The sequence below is a fragment of the Corvus cornix genome, chromosome 9 (genome assembly GCF_000738735.6).
Source record: "Corvus cornix cornix isolate S_Up_H32 chromosome 9, ASM73873v5, whole genome shotgun sequence".
NCBI lineage: Eukaryota > Metazoa > Chordata > Aves > Passeriformes > Corvidae > Corvus > Corvus cornix.
Window position 1 is genome coordinate 19,391,845 of NC_046339.1, and position 17,698 is coordinate 19,409,542.

General features: G+C 39.8%; 1 protein-coding gene across 1 annotated transcript in view; it reads right to left on the reverse strand.

Annotated features, from left to right (window-relative positions):
* Window positions 1–7,093: 7,093 nt before the first annotated feature.
* Window positions 7,094–17,698, reverse strand: part of CLSTN2 (calsyntenin 2) — a 205,799-nt gene continuing 195,194 nt past the window's right edge. The window contains exons 11-17 of the mRNA XM_010405415.4: window positions 17,000–17,148; window positions 15,442–15,665; window positions 13,640–13,810; window positions 12,909–13,054; window positions 12,282–12,405; window positions 10,517–10,701; window positions 7,094–9,901 (exon numbers count right to left, since the gene is read on the reverse strand). Coding sequence (XP_010403717.2) covers window positions 9,698–9,901; window positions 10,517–10,701; window positions 12,282–12,405; window positions 12,909–13,054; window positions 13,640–13,810; window positions 15,442–15,665; window positions 17,000–17,148 — 1,203 coding nt within the window. The 3' untranslated portion in view covers window positions 7,094–9,697. The remainder of the gene's footprint in view (window positions 9,902–10,516; window positions 10,702–12,281; window positions 12,406–12,908; window positions 13,055–13,639; window positions 13,811–15,441; window positions 15,666–16,999; window positions 17,149–17,698) is intronic.

Below are 17,698 nucleotides of genomic sequence, written 5' to 3' on the forward strand. Positions count from 1 at the left end.
GCTTGCAAGGTTCATTCATCTTCCCCTGTCTGTCAGACCTCGGGTATTCCTCATCCAATGGCTCATTTTGGGAAGGTGGGCAGAGAAGTGACAGGAAACAGCCAATGCCAAGGCAGTCATTGTTTGCTCCTGTGACCTAAACCCACTCCTGGCAATTCATAATTTCCTACAATATGGTTTGCACAATTTACACCCACTAGGGACTGAGATGTGCTGAGGGAAGCAGAGAGTTCCCTAAAGTCACCACTGGAGCCCTCAGTGTTCCTGCTCTCCCCTTTACACCAATCCTTGCAGACAGAGCAAATGAAGAAGAAATGAAATTCTATTTCACTTGGGTCTTAGTGATGCAGTGGCTCTTCAAGCACAAGGATTTCAGTTCTGGCTTGGTGTTCAGGTACAGGAGGCAGGAGCAGATGAAGGAAACACATCAATGAAAAGACCCAAGCTGACTTTGTACGTTCTCCCTGTTTGCCTGTGTGGCTTCTGAGCTGGAGAACACAGGCTTGAAAACAAACCCCAGAGTCATCATGCCAGCAGAGACCAGAAATGTATCACAAATTTGCAATATAAAGGTAGGCATGGCAGTAATCAGAAGAGTTTGCACAATTCTATTTCTTTGCAGCAGTTAGTGCCTGGCTGGAAATCTTGAGCATTTGTTTTAGAAAGTAGGTGCATTCTACTGACATTTGAGGAGAAGCAACATTATCTGTCCTAAATGAAAGTACTAATAGTTGCTGTTTAGTATAGGGACACTTAAAAACATGGGCACATGATTGACAGTGTCTGTTTTCACATTAATGACAGTAATCTAATTTCTAACAAATTATGCTTTGTCTAATTGTTTGGCTGGCTCCAGTGTTTATTGGTTGGCTTTGTTAAATCATTTCCACGTAAAAGACACTGCTAAATTCATATCGTATGAGAACTTATCCACTGATTACAGAAAAGATTTTTTTAAAAATCAAGTTTCAATTTAAATTTATTGTTTAACCTTTGACAACTTATGCAGTGACACACACCAACACAGAGCACCTTAACAGAGTGAACTGATCATGACACATTTAAGGAAATACCAGGGGATTTATTTTGTGTATTAAAGACATTTCATGAAAAGGTAAGAAATACGAGACTGAAGGAATGAATTGGGATGAGGAGGGATTCACAGCTTCTCTAGTAAATGACCAAAGGCAATGAATTTGATAACTATCTAAAAATATTCAAAGGATATAAATCATGGTTAGAGGAACTATTTAGAGTGGTGCAAAAGGGTATAATTGGGACTGAGATAAAAATTACAAAAAGGATTATTTAAATTCATTTTCAGGAAAAGCTTTCTAATGGTGAATTCTAATAGACTCTAGAACAATCTCCCAGGGGAAGCAGTAGAAGCCCCAGGCTTAGAAACATTTAAGTAGGTTGAAGCACCCCCATCCCTAACACTAAAAAATATATTCTAGTAAAGAATTCTGCACTGTTAGCATAATACTCGCACTACATTTTCCTTTTTTCTACTAATCTTTATTTCTAGGATTTGGTAAGTCTAGTATGAACTTCTAAACACACGGAAATTGAGATGAAACAGTTCTTAGGAAGCCTACCCATAGTGTGAATTACCCTGCAAAGCAATAATCCACTCTGGTGTATCTTCCCATCCCTGTCATGATGACCCTTTGAACAGAACTGCCTGTTAACCACAATCAAAAATTTACTCAACTGGTGGTGCAGTATTTGTAACAGAATATATATAAAAACCCCATCTCTTTTCAGATGTACCTCACACTTTTACATCAGTCTGGGGAGAGGCCAACAATAAACGTGCCAATAGTTGATTCTGAGAATGGAGGCAGTAACTTCAGCTCTCAGATTCATTCAGGAATGGTCATTATCCTTGAAAAGTTTTCTATTACGTATATTTTCAAAAATCAGGAGTCCTAACTATGTGGCCACTTAGGAGATTGTATCACTTCAAAAAGTTTGCTTGGGGGCCTTTTCAGTGTGGAGTATAGTCTGCCTTGGGTGTCTCCAGCTCCTCATCAACCTATGGATCTCCAAAACTAATCAACACAGCTGTCAGGGGGCAAAAGTTCCATTTCTTACCTCAAATTAAACTGTGTGGTAACTGAACCCTCAAACTCAAGTTATAGAAGACACAATGTTTGCCCCAAGTCCCCGTGGGCTGGCCTTGGCTCTAAATTTTTCTACTTAGTGCACGCCCAGTATAGCAGTACCTCTCATGGCCCTGCTGCCTTCCCAGCTCTGCTGGAGGTGCTGTAACTGGAACTAAAGGAGGCAACTTCAGCATCAACAAGGCTAAAAAACTACAGGGTCTCCTTCATCACCAGAGCCCCCACCTCCCCATGGGAACTGTTATGTGATTTTCTTGTATACACACATATGTGTGTACACGTACGTGTCTGGTCACCTCGGAACCCTTCGACATCCTATATTCATTCTTTTTCTTGTTCATCATGACAGTGTCAGTTCTGGCATGAAAACAGAAAATGTTTCCATTTTCTTACTATTTGACACTCGAGCTTTTATGTGTCTTTCTTTTCTACAGGTATAAATTTCAACTTTTTTCACATCACTGTAAATCTTAACTCCTTCTGTTATTCATGCAGTATTCTCTTCTACCTTCCCGTTCACTCTTCCTTAAATAATAATTTGGTTTCCTAAAGGAACTGACTGTAGTTGATCCATTCCACATTCCAAAGAGCATGCCTAGTTAAAACAGCCATCCACCTTTTCATCTACTGTACATTAAGCAGTTTGTAGACAAGGATTTACTGCCAATTTCAGTACTGGTTTGAAATGTCATTGTAGTCACAGACTTGGTCAGGATTGTCTGATCAAGTCTTTTGTATCTGTATATTTAGGGGAGGCAGGAGTAGAAAAAAAAAGACATTGTAATTTTAATAACTTTTTGCCATTTTTTCCCCCTTAGTATATCCTGAAACCTTTAGCCAGAAATAGTTTTATGGGTTATTACACCAAAAGACACCTGAAAGAACTTTATACCCAGCTGGGAAGTTCAACACCTCTGAAAACCCATGACTATCCAGATTTTTACAAAAGGAATAGGAAGGGCTGCAGTAAAGCATTTTACTCCCATTAAATTTTCTAGGTTTCTAAAGCATGAGGATGGAATACCATTGTAAAATCTTTGTTCCCTATTTGGAGGCAGCTTCTCTTTGCGTTTGGCAAGCTTTGTGCACCTTGCCCAGGGAAAGCTGAACTCTTTTATTGTACAATGTGCTTAACTGGGAAAAAAAATTCTGCTGCTTCTTTGTTCTCAGCACAGACATAAATAGTGACAATACACGGCCATGGAGCTTCAACAGCTGATGAATGCACAATTTCCCCATGACTTAGTACTGAAAATAAGAATGAGGGCTTTTCCTGAACTCTGTTTCACATGTCTGCAGTGCTTCACGCAGAGTGTTTCTTTATAGACAATAACTAATGAAGCACCAGCCCAAAGCTCTCCACTGTAACCATTGTGTCATTCCCTCTGCACATGTTTGGAGTGCACCACAAGGGAGGGCTCTGAGCAGAGCTGCAGGAGAATTATTGAACCACAGCACCACCAAGCTCTTTCACAGGGCTGTTCATCAACAGCACTCACAGCCTTCCAAAGGATGCCAGCAGCACTGTTCCTATTGCCAGCAGAGACAGGGACACCATAACGAGCAAACCACTGGCAATACCTACTCCAAAGGCAGCAAAACACCTCTAGGGAAAAAGGTTACCTGCTCTGGTGCCTGCCTTTTCATCACCAGGAATAAAGTTATGAACATACAAAACCTCCTGGATTCATTTTATTCTGTTAAGTTTCAAAAATAAGGGCTACAACTGTTTATTATTTTAAACCCCTATGTTAGACAGAGGCTTATGAAATTAAAGCCCTTGCTCCCCTTTCATTTTTGCACTGTTCAAGTGTTGTGTATTTTTAATTTATGGTCATGTCTTCTTTAGAGAAAAACAAAACCAGAAAAAACACACCAGGCTTGAACCTTGCTCATTCTACAAAGGTGATGAATTATAATTACTTTCTGAGATATCACTGGAGCAATTTTCCCAATATATTGTGCAGAAATACTTCTTGAGATTGGGGGTGTTAAGAGAGTATGAATTTTTCTCTGCTGTAGCTTTAGTGGTTATCTCTATTCTTTGTGTCTTTCCTTTCAATGCTAACAAAAATGAAGTTGGATTCCAGGCAAGTCCAGCAACCAGATGTCTGATCATTGGATACACAGTCTGAGACATGTAGCTTTAGGGAACCTGATGAATTTCAGTTTACATCTCCCCTCACATTGCTTGTTATGACTTTCTTTATTTCAAAAAAAAACTCCATTTGATCCAAATGTACAAAAACTGAACAGGATCACAGATTCTGGGTGCTGTAAAGAGTACTTATGTTACAAAGTGTTGCAAGGTTTGGTGCATGCGAGTGTTGGTTCCTTTGGGAACACCAAGATCTTTGAGGGATGGGATGGCTGCTATTCCTGTGGCTGTTTGCAGTGGCACTGGAATGCTGTGAGCTTTGCAGGCTCTGGGGGCAATGAGGCTGTGCAGGAACAAGGCCTGGAAGCTTCCTCAGCTGTGCCTGAGAGGGAGAAACCTAATGCCATTCTGTGGTTGGTGATACTGGTTGAAGCATGAGGAAGATTATGTTTGTACAGCACAGAATTATGTGCTATCAACAGGAATAAATTTAGCGACTTAGAAGGTGGTTTGATTTCTTTAACAATCTTTTTGATGTTTATGTTTTGTCATTTGGGTTTTTTTTTTCTCCTATCTCCTTAGATTTCCTCACTTGGTGTAGAACTACTTTAAACAGTTGCTCTGTAAAGGTCAGCAGCTACAGGGATCACCCCAGAGGGGCATTAATCTCAGACCTGTTGTTGAAAGCCTAGATAAGGCTACTGCATCATCCAGGTTCCTCCCAGCATTTCCATTATTTTTATTCAGTAATTTTATCGGGGCAGAACCTGATAAAACCTGGTATCCCCCCTGAGACTGGGGATATCCTTGTTTTGAGATACTTATTCTGTTCAGCATGTGTGAATTCAGGGAAGAGGAAGCCCCTTAGAGGAGATGTACACACAGTTTAATTCCTCTTCCTCTCTCAGTATCCACAGGTTTTTGCAAACATCCTTAATTCTGGTATTAAAATTTATATTCCAGGAGCAGCTCCATCCCACCAGATCTTTAGCTGCTGTCACCCCAGTAAAGTCTTTCCTTGTGCTGTTCTGTGGATACGGAGTGCTGTGTGTGCTGGCACCAAAACTTTGAGAAGAGCCAGTGTTGTGTCCCAGTGCACTGGGACCCTGGCCAGGGAAAAGATTAAAGCTGCCTCTGAGGTTACAGCTGTGGAAAGAGACAGCTGAGACACAAATTAGGTGCAGGGCTCAAAAAGCTTTGCCTCAGTGAAGTAAGGGCTGCTACTGCATTACCCTCTGACCATCCTTCACCTAGGGCTGCTGATCTCCTGTGGCATTATTTTCAGTTTAGGGTCAGGCAGGGACAGCTGCTGCAATGGAGACAGTGGACTTCATCCCTACAGGAGGAACTTTGTAGCCCTCTGATCCTTTCTGAGCCTCATTTTGTTCCTGAATGGAGTAAGGATGGTGCACAGGTGCTCAGCAAGCTCAGCACCACCACATGCCAGACAGGAAAATAAACTGCTCCCTCCCACTAGCCTCTGGTGAGAGCTATCATTGGGTAAAAAGCGGTCCCACCACCACTGCAAGGTATTACCTGCTGGAATGAACAAATAGCAACAGTTTATATTGTATTAAAGTTTATATAGTATTATTTAATTAGTATTAAAGATGTCACGAAGCCTTCATCTCTATTTCTAATTTGAACTGGTGTCAGCCAATGCAGTAAATATTGAGATTAATGTCAACTGTGCATTTTAAGGTTTAGTTGCAAAGATAAAACACCTGTGGAGGGGGTAGAAGTGAAAGAGAAATGAGCACTATTAATCACAAATAGCCACTTAGGTAGTTATATTAATTCAGATAACATCTTCAATTTGCATTTGTAGGTTTTGCAGCTTTTTCCAGCCTTAGATTAGAACTTCAAAAATTTAAAGGCATCACTGATGTGATGTCATTTTAGACCTCTGTTGTCACCTCTGGATTCCTGATGCCATGCATTGTGGGTACCTCTTCAGAAGTGCTTTCTTTGGATACACTTGTTTATTGCTACTGTAAAAAAGCCACCTCACCACAAGACAGACATTGAGGGTCAGGAGCATAAGGCTGATGAGGAGCAGCTGACAGAGCTGGGGGGCACTCAGCCTGGAGAAAAGGAGGCTCAGGAGGGCCTTTTCACTCTCTCCAACTCCCTAATGGGAGGCTGTAGCCAGGTTGGGGGTTGGTTTCTCTTCTCAAGTAACAAGTGATAAGGCAAGGGGAAACAGCCTCGAGTTGTGCTGGGGAGGTTTAGATCGAATATTGGGGAAAATTTCCTCATTGAAAGGATGGTCAGGCACTGGAAGAGGCCATCCAGGGCAGTATGGAGTCACCATCCCTGGGGGAATTTCAAGACACATGAATGGGAAACTTGGGGCCATGTTAGCATGGTTTTTGCAGTGCTCAATGATCTTAAGCGATCTTTTCCAACCTGAATGGTTTTACAGTTCTAAACACTTTTTTTCAGGGAGGAAAGGAGAGAATTTTGGCTTTTGATTAGGGGCAAAAAACCCCCACACGTGTGTCTTTATGCACATATGTGTGTATGTGTTCCGGTTGATTTTTAAGCAAGTAGGTTATATAAAAAACCTGGAGAGGAGGAAATATTGTTAGAATTGTTTTAGAAAAAGTGGTATTTCTTTCATTTTCTGTTAGTAGTTTCACTCAGGAAGCCACTGCTCTCAGTGCTACACAAGTATTCTAGGGCCCATTTTGTGAAGAAGTCTCTCATTCTCATTGCCATTTTGTGAAAAGGATGTTTCTATTTATTTAAATGAAAAATGCTGCATAATGCACTCCAATGAGTAATCTAAAATACGTACAGTGATACATTTTAGTTTGCTGAATATCTTACTGCAAACCAAGTTTTAGTGACAACACACATGCCTGTATTACTTTGCTTAGGTTTAAAAAGGTAGGTTTATTTACAGTAGAGAAAATACTTTGTTTGCTTCTTGTGTAATGTACGAGTACAACCTGAAAAGATCTGCTTCCAGTAACAAAAAGATAAAAGTCAATATATTAGATGGAGAAACACACTGATGAATTCACAAACATATAAAAGAATTAAAGGCTGTCAATAAGGTTGTAAATTGCTGTTTTCATGTTGCCCTAATGCTTGCTACAACAACAATAATAATCAGGAATAACAGAAACTTTAAAATAATTTGTCTAGTTTTAAATCTGAAATTGACTTTTAAATATGTACATTTGCTTTTTTTTTTTTTTTTTGAGCAAAAAGATTTGCTGATATGTGCTGATAACAAGCATCATGAAGAGCCTGCTTCATATCACTAAAAAAATTAAAACTAGGAAATTATCTAGGATACTAGGATGGTAAGAAATGATCTAACATAACATTTTTGTTCAAGATATTCAGAAATATTAATTTTGTATTACACAGAAATTGTGGACATTTTTACAGTTGTTATTCCTGCAGATAAAATGTACTTATGTGGCCTTGATTCTGCAAATATTCTTCTAAGTTTAATACGTGTGAGAGAATAAAATGAAACAGGATTGATAACAAAAGAAAACTGCTGTATTGCCAGTCTTAACAACCATGTGACAACATGATTGCTGGCACAACAAATACAAGCATGAATATCTCTAATTTTAAAATTAATATAGATTTTTCTTTCATTTACTTTCTAGTTATTTAACTGCAAGGCCTAGTTGCTGTCAGTATTTCCCTTCAGCTATCAAATGCAGAAACTGGAATTACAAGAACTCCCAAATACACTATATATTCTCCCTATATCCCACGACATTCAGGAGCTGTTAGTAACCTAGTATTGAGGGAGGTGGATACCCTCAGGATTTCTCCAAGTACCCTTTGCAACATCAACCACCATTCAGGGCACTCAGGAAGGTCCTGTTGTGGCTAGACTGACTGGGAGAGGGGAGAAGAGGAAGCAGCTCATTTTAAACAGCAAATTACGAAAGCAAAAGTCAAAGATGAAGTTGCAAAGAAAACAAAGTACTCAGGAAAATAACCCAGATGAACCACCAAGCAGCATTCACTTCCATGCCATTTTGTTTCTATGCATTAGAGCAGCTCCCCTAGCAAGTGCTGCAGCATTTGGTAAGCAGAGCAGTTGAAGATGCAAAGGTATTTAAGGAAGGGGGACAAAAACCACACCACACAGACTTATCAACACATTGTATATGTAGCGCTGCTTTTTCCTTTTTTTTTTTTTCTTTTTAAACAGTGTTTAAGAAAAATATGCTGTGTTACCATAACAAACTAAAATAATCTCTCAACCTCTTCAGAGTTTAGTTTTCATTTTCAGCTATTTTGGTTCCACACAGGTTTTATTTTTCCTTGTCTACTTTATAAAACCTTCTCTCAACATTAATGGCTTCAGGAAGAAGAAATAAGGGAGAATTATGAGCACAGAAGAGAGCTCACAGTGTTGTTCCTTTCTCTTGTGCACTACAGGCAGGCAGGGGTACAGAAGAAATAATGTTTTTATAGAATACAGTCAGACAGGAATTCCAGCTAGCATTCACTAAGCAAAAGGGAACATTTTCCTCATCTAAAATAATTGTTTAAATCCCAGCCATACATAGCTATGGAATAATGGGGTCACTTATTTTCCACTAGTTCAGTAAGATGCTGCAGCAAGCTAATGATTCCATGAGACAGACGGTTTAAAGCATTGATTTGCTGCAAATTGCTCAATCCATAACTAATGAGCAGCTCTACAGATTTTCAGTGAATCAATCCCATTAGAATTTACAGTTTGCGTAAAATCATATTACTCAATCTCTGGACACAGAACAAGCTGGGGTTTTTTTTAATAACCTTCAGCAGCCCCTTCTTGTTGCTGTTTTTCTAAAACTTGTTTTAATTTCTATCAGTAGGTTGGATAAAAATCCCTCTCTTGAGGGTCTGACAGCATGCCTGAAAAAATACACTGTCCACGTCTACATAGGCACACATGCATCCCCTGTCAGGTCCTAGGTATTCCTATAACACAGTTAACATCCAAAAGGCAGGATGAGACCACAGATGGAATTCAGCATCTGTGCCCTGTAGCACTAAAGCCAGTCCCAGTTCAGAGGAGGATTATGTTTTTTACACCTATAAGAATGTGAAGTTAGATGGCAACTGGTATTTGGACCCACAGAAGTAATTCTTCATAACAAGCTGAAATCTCTCCCATGTGAAAAAAGTAGTAAAGGCAAAAACCTCTATGGATAGAGTGACAGGACTTTTGTCACACACCTGCAGGTAGAAACAGGAAATTGAGAACTACGCTTGCTAACAGATCAAGCTCTGGATTACTTTGTGTGTGCCAGGAGGTTTGTACCACATTTTCCCCCGGCTTTGTAAGAAAAGGATCAGTTCTGTCATTATCAATTACTACAACAAGATCATTTTAGGCAAAACAGTTACAGGCAAGCAGAAGTTCCAATCCTGTCAATTAATTCAAAGACTGAAAAAACATTGTATTGGTTGTTACAAAAGAGCTGTGGCTGCAGGCTGTTTGTTAGTACGGGAGTGTTGAATCATCCCACTCCAACTGCTCTTGCCTGGTGGCATTCTGTTTGTCTCCCTTTTGGACAATCACTTCCTCTTCCTCCTCTTCTTCCTCTTCACTGTCATCTGATTCAGCACTGGTTGTGTCTTCTTCTTCATCATCTATGTCTTCCTCCTCACTCTCCTCTTCTATCTGGTGTGGCTTTTCATATTTCTACAATACATGTAAAGAAATGGAAGAGAGACAGTAGCAGAAAGGTGCCTTCTTAGCAGCCAGTGGCTGTCTCAAATGAGCATTTAGAAATGCTAACATGCTGGGGAAATCTGCTTTCCATCATTATGTGATTATTAGGCATCAAATCTCATACAAGCTGGTAGCAAACATTCAAAAACTACTGTAAGAAGAATGGAATGTCAATAACCAATATCTTTGGTAGCCACACTGCCAAAATTTAAACCTTCAAAATCAGCTTCTTTAAACTACTGATGATTTCCCCTCCCTTTAGTGCATAAGTGCTTACATTAAAAGGTTAAAACCAAAAAAAACTATATCATCTTGGGTACCTACAAACAGACATGGATGGAATGGAAGTGATGGTGTACCTGAGTGTTCTTCACCATCTTCTTTGGTAATTATATATGACAACAACTCTGAAGTTCTCAATTACATCTTAGCAAGGTGTGCAGAGTTGAGAACTGGGATGGGGTCCTGAGTTTACATACGTACAACTGAACAACTGCACCCTGAAAGAGGCTCAAACCCCGCTGCCAGCCCAGCCAGTGACTCCTGGCAGTGCCAGGACACAATGCTGTGCCTCAGTTAAAGTACCTCCATGGGGTTGACAGTGATGGTGAGAGCAGAGTCATCCCAGTCCATCTCGTTTTCCTTGGCTCCCTCGCGCTCCACAGAGCTGTGCTGATGGGCTGTGCGGATCCGGTACACACCCAGGGTTATGATGAACACGAGGATGCTCACACAGATGACAATAACGATTGTGGCCACACTGGGAACAACTGGAACAAAGGGTGGGAAAGGGAATGGAGTTATACCTGTGGAAAACATTGCCTAAACCCCACTAAATACCTCGTTAGTTTTTAACCCACAGCACTCCCTCCTTGGGACTGAGAATCAGGACAGACACCTGCCAAGTGCCTGGGATGACAGAAGGTGCTAACCAGTGCCCACCCACTAAGGTGGAGCAAACACAAATGGTGTTCACATATTTCTTATCCTGAGTATGATAAATTAAAAAGTGAACAGGCCCACCTTTGCTCTTTGAGCCACTTAACTACAGAAGACGAATAGTTAAGAAGTGCAGAATCAATTAGTTTAGAACAAATGTTTGTGCAGTAAAATTCTGTTATCTCACCTGCGTGTTGACCCCTTCTGGTTACAGCTGAGGCCTTAACTTTACTTGAGACAAAATGTACATCTCAAAGCTTATATTATAAAGGTTTCAAACACTTGTGATTTGAATCTCAAGCTCCCAGAAATAAAATAATGCATTGCCACCCTATTTGCCTGTGTTACAACCTTCCTGGGAGACTCTCGAGGACTAAAGACATTTTTCCTCACTGTTTGGTTGCACTCTGAGAAGCCCCTGTCTCCACTGAGTCACAGGCAGAAATCTCTCTGAACTACTGCATGTAATGAGTTCCATAATTAGGTTAGTGGAGAACTGCTGCCACTCTCTATGTACCTCGAGGTACTGCAGTTCCAGGAGCTATAGCATAACCCAGTCCATAGCCCATTTTATGACCTTGCTCTGGAAGTCTGAAATCAAAACAATATTTAGGAACAAAAAAACCTAGTTTGCAATAGTTTATCCACTAAACATCCAGTTTCATTTTAGTGAACTGTCTATAGAATGTAAAGAAAAATACAGTAATTTTCTAAGCATGTCTGTATATAGCTACTTACAACTGACCACACTTTAGATCAGCTTTACTTCTTTACATATGTATCATTCAGCTAAAAGGATTTCAGAATCCAACTTTTAAACAGGTATCTTTGCCCTGGATTTAACTTCACTGAAAAGGTTTCAGATTTGGGTATATATTTTAACTCATATAGCCTAAAAATTAAATTAAAATATATCCTAATTCCTGCTGCACATAGATGAATCTATCTTATCTCCGGAGAGCCCAGACTGAGGCCTTGACAGCAGCTAACAGAGGCACTGCAGCAATTATACATTTAAAAAATAATGCAATTTCTTCCTTTTGTTTAGAAAGGAGTGGGTAGAAATTAATATGCTACAGAAATACAAATGCACAAGGGCAATATGAGCATAAACATTACCCTTCATGCCATTCAATACTAGAAACAAGACATTTTTTAACTGTGGGGGTCAGAGTACAAAACCATGAATGAAGACTTTAAAAAAGGATACCAGGTTTCAATTACAAAGTACATTGTTGGACAGAATAGAATTCAGTGTTACCTTCTTTCACACCTGTGCAATGATCTCTGAGAGGTTTTAGAAGCTGAAACAATGGACCTCAGGGCTTTAGTCTGCTGAGCAGGCTGACCCCAAGGGAAGCACTGACACACCAGCATCATTGTGAGCAGTCTCTGTGAAGGTGCCACATACCTGAGTTGTGAACTGCACTTACACTCCCCTCAGGGTGCTGAACAGATTGGAGTAATTGGGGTTGGACTATCATGTGATTTACATGGTCCATGAAGTTGGAGTTGGAACTGTGTAGGATATTAACCTGGGAGAAGAGAAAAATAAGAGACCAGATACTAAAAAGTGTTTTATACTCCAAGCCCACTGGCTCCATATATTACATTGGACTATGAAGCTCATCAGCAGATAGGAACACTATTACATAGATCCTAAAGGCCAAATTAACTTCTTTTTTTATGCCAGTGGAAAACACACAGCTTAATATATTTCTAACTTCTAGCATGAAAAATGCATTCTAACCTTTCTGGCTGTTGACTCTGAAGTGGCACAGAACAGGACTCTTTTGATTTACCTGTTTAGTGACTTTTTCTTCTCGCTATATGAATCAGCTTTTAGGTGTTATCTAAGCATTATGAAATAACTGTTAATTTTATTAACAATTACTAAGCTGTTAGTAGTTTTTATAAACAATTATTAATTTTGACCATATTGCTAAGTAGGTCCTGCAATTTCCTGTAGTTGTTACCTGGGCTCTAGGCCTCGGTGCTAGGTCAGAAAACACAACTCCAAGCTGAATTCATTGCTCACCTCCAGGTTGAATTCATTGCTGGTGTAACGCCCATTGAGCTCCGAGCACTTGACCCTGAACTTCCTGTCGGAGGTGGCCGAGGTGGCCCAGTTGCGGTAGCGGAGCTGCCGCAGCACCTGCTCATAGCTGAACATGCTGTCCACACCTGCAGGGTGGGAGGGCAGGGACAGCTCAGGGACAGGCAAGGGAATGCTGCTCTGAGCAATACAGAACAAATCAACTGCTCACAGAAAACATGGAACTTGGCAGAATAGTCTGCAAATGACAGGGCATCAAATATTCCCTGATACTCGATCATGGGAGAACAGCTTTCGGAACTGAATGTAGCTCCCTAATGGAGAGGGATGAATACAACAACAAAGGTACAGAATAAATTACTTAGCGATCAGAAAAAAGATGGCCAATGTACCAGCATTGTACAGGAACACTGAGGAATCCCCTCACTCCCACATTCCACTGTGATGGTCCACAAGAACCCCACATTTAAAGAAAGCAGGGATACCATTTTCCTTACTTGGGGAGTAGCAGGAGGGATGCTGAGAATCCAAAGGGCAAACCAAGGCACATCCAAAGATCAAGAAGCAATTGTGTTTTTTAAGATACAGTCACTCTTGGGATATTTATGTGTAGTAAATCACAGATTTCTGTCTAATTTCTAACATATTAGAGCTTTCATTCCAATATATAACCAGTGTGACAAAATAAGGGAAAATAAATTTCATGAACTTACCATAGATTGAATATCCTGCAGTGGAATTTGTGGCATCTAGATGTTTTCCTTGCAGCTCCCCATGATCAAGTTCTAAACACTCTTGTTCAGGGTCTAGTTCTGCACCAATGACCAAAACATCACAGAAATCCAAGTTGTGGAGCATTTCCTCTACTACCACTTGCTTATTGGCTGTGAACCCATGGCATAGATCATGAAAAAAAAGAAGGAAATTAAGATAAATGATCACAAACCAGCTCAGTCATTTTATGTGCTTTGCATCAGGGCTTTCAATTTTTGCCAAGATGGCTGAACTGTTTTTGCTGATATTAAATCCAGCACACTTGAAGCAAATCAAGAGAAGTATCCTGTCTGTTCTGGTGCTGTGATGATGAAGGCCTACAAACACCCAGTGGGATAGATAGAAAATATATTGCTCTGTAATAAAAGGCATCCAAGAACACTACTGGAAGTAGAAAACTGAAATTTGATCTAGGAAATAAATTCATGTAAAAATTCCGTGTTTCAATGCTGTATCAATACCAGGTTCCTCAAGGAAAATCAAACTGGAAAAATACACAACCAACATATCTATGCTTGGATGATTCTCTCAGTTACTCTATGCCCCATAAACAATTTGCATTACAAAGACCTGGCCATCTATCCAAGAGCAGGGCATTATCATAAATAGCAAGATCCTATGCTGTATGACTCAAAGAAATTAAGTTATAAACTGACTGTCCTTCAATATGTACAAGTAAAAAAATAATTCTATCACTGGAAAAAGAGTAGCATATCAAATTAATATTTAAACTCTCTGATCAACTTAGCAGAGTGTGTGTGGCAGAACTGCTTAAGCAGCTCCCTGAGGGCACAGACACAGCAAGCCTGGAACTTCCTGCCCATTTTGTGAATTTGATGTTAGAGGGTGTATTGGGAAGGAGGGCACAGACAGGAAAGCCTTATGCCCTAGATTCCCAACTCCTGGTGCAGTGAATTTGGGTACCTAAACGATAGGTACAGCTGTAACATATCCAAAAATATAGACCAAGTCAAATTTGTAGGCCTCAGGGAATCCACGCCCCTAAACTTGCATATTATTACCCATTTTCTCTCTTCTACACCTAGTTGCTGCTCATTCTAGTCCAACAAACAGTGTTTAGAATGATTCCTTAAATTATGAGATATTTCATCTGCCTTGCACACAAACATCCAAAAAGAATATTCCTTTATAGACAATGATTTTAAATTTGATTTATACTTTGGAACATTCATCCAGTGTTGAGTAATAATAATACACACATTGCTCAGCATTAAAATAAACTGTCATCATTGAAGAGAAATATTTTTAAATGATTATGCATACATTTTATAGGTGGGAAACTGAGGCACAAGATTACTTTCTCAAGTACCACTCACACGCTAGTATCAGAGCTGGAAACATAAGAGCAGACTAAAACTTCAACTTTTGTTCAATTACTGCTTTTCACTTTATCAGCACAATTAACAAAATTCTGTTACAAGTAGAGACATTCTCATGAAAATACCCTATGTAACAGAATATGAAAGGACGAGTAGGAAGGAATTATTCTGAATTATACTAAATGGGCACTACATGGAAAATCTGCTTTTTTTGAAGCACATTCTGACCCATTCAGCACATTTTTCAATGTGTTGAATTGAATTTCTTCAGTGCAGCATTACTGTGGCCTAATTAATCTGGGTGAAGTGACTTCCTTTGCATTACTTGTTTGCACCAGCCTTTAAAAAACATGAGAAGACATTAAAAATAAGTAATAATATTTAAAAAGAAAGACACAAACCTCTGTCATGTTCTCTTAAGTCCACTGGATGCTCCATTTTAGTGACTGTGCTGACAATCCTGATGTCAGGTAACAAAATAACACCTCTTTCACTTTCAAACTGTGCAGCTGGTCTAGCAAAGTGGTCCATGCCAGTTATTGTAATCTTGGGCTCATTGGCCTGAAACACCATTACATAGGCATCTATATCTGGGATACTAATGCAGACATCTTCACCAAAACATCTGAAAAAACACATTAGTCATTAATTAATGCATGTAACACATTGCACATCAGAGGTGTGTGGCACTGGCACTGCCCCAAACCCAGCTCACGGCTCTCAGATCAGTCTAGTTCATCCTTGGACACCGACACACATAGGGACATATTCCTGTACCACTGTGTACACAGGCAAGCTCTGTCCCTCTCATCCCTTTCCACCTTCACAGCTGCTCACACTGAGGGACAAAGTCAGTCTTTCCTAAGGTCACTATCAGAATAATATTTTAATGTTTAAGTGACATTTAACAGAGCAGTAAATGATTAAAAAAGTTAACTAGGTAACAACTAACTTTAGTAAACCTAACATTAAATTCAGAAAGTGACAGCTAATGAATACAACATGGTTATCTTGTCATGTGTGATTAAAAGGGCCTAATTAGCCATTTAAATTGGTCCCATCATAAACTCTTTTTGGCACCCTCCAGTATTTGCAGGGGTCAAAAGGTGCCTGTACTTCCACTTTCATCTGAATCAGCACTGTGCTATGGAAGTGAATCTCCTGACAAACTCTCTCTCATTTCATCTTGGCACAGGACCTGGGCCAGCCCTGGAGTGTGCAAACTGGACTGCATCCAGTGAGACTGCTCTCCAAACAGGGAGGTCAGCCCACAGCACTGCCCTGAGCCTGGCACTTCAGAAGAACTGTGCCCACAGCAGGTGAGAGTCGGCAGAACCGGTGTTTGTCTTCCCTCTAAAGCCCTGCTTTCCCTGCTCTGTACGGAGCCGTGCCCGAGGGGAGCCCAGCAGAGGCTGTGGCCAGCTGTAAACATCATCATTGTGCAGCTTCTGTCACTGCTGCTGCACGGAAGGGGAAGGACACAGACTCCTGCTTAACACCCTCCACCAGTGCTTCGGTGACAGCACAGATGTGTGAGGGGACAGACACACAGAGGCTATTTCAAGCACACCTACAACTAGTGTTCTTGCAGATATGTCCTCTGTTAGATGGAACACGCCTGCATTAAAAAGTCACGGCTCTGGCTATCCTCAAAAGGAACTATAAATGTTTAAAATTAAAAGTAAATAAGATTCAGTCCAGACAGTATGCCCCAAACTATAAAGGGAATGCAAGTACATTACATTAACAAGAAAGGTTTCTTAAGAAGATAATATCAAAAGAAAACCACCATGTAAATTGGCATAAAAGTAAATTAAATTAATCCTTTAGGTTCAATAACAAAGCAGTATGATTTATCAATTTAATTTAGCCAAAATTATTCTTTTTACATGGCCAAAGAAAAAAGCAATTCATTAAAAATGTTACTAATCTGTTCAATTCAGCTGAAGTATAACTTACTGGACTTTAGATGAGACTTTGAGACGTCGTATGCCTGCAGTAGGAAACTGTCTGGAATTGATGTATGAGACCTTTCGCAGGGCTTGATTTATATTCTCAATGTCATCTCCTTCCATGACAAGGACTGACTGGGAAGGGTTGAAGTGATACTAGGAGAAATGCAAATAATTAGTATTTAAGGGACCAGATACAGAGTACAAAATAATGTATTTTTTAAGGAATGTTGCACAGACATAAGTTAAAAATTTAAGGATTTAAGAAAAAAAAAAATCTTAGTAGCTTATCACTGGCTGAATCCACATGTTGTTCTCTAAAACATATACTTGTACCAGTCACCTAAATAACTACTGTTGTAATTAATTTTGTTGTAAATTAATCCCAATTTGCTGTTCTTTGCCTAGCCTTATCAACCTTGCTGATACTATTTCTGCAGCAATTTCCAATGCTATTTATTTTTGAACTCTGTAGAGTTCAAAACCTTAACTTACCACCATGATTATTATTCCTATGTAATCTTTTTAGGTTAAACACATTCCTCATATAAAAGCATTGCCTTGAGCCAGCCTAGCATGCAGAAGCATATTTTGGCTGCTTTCTGCGTGGTTTTATCTTGGGCTACCTTTCTGAGATATATTTCAACATGAACGAACAAAACAATTACAACATTTGCCTCCTACATCTTCATTAACGTCAGACACA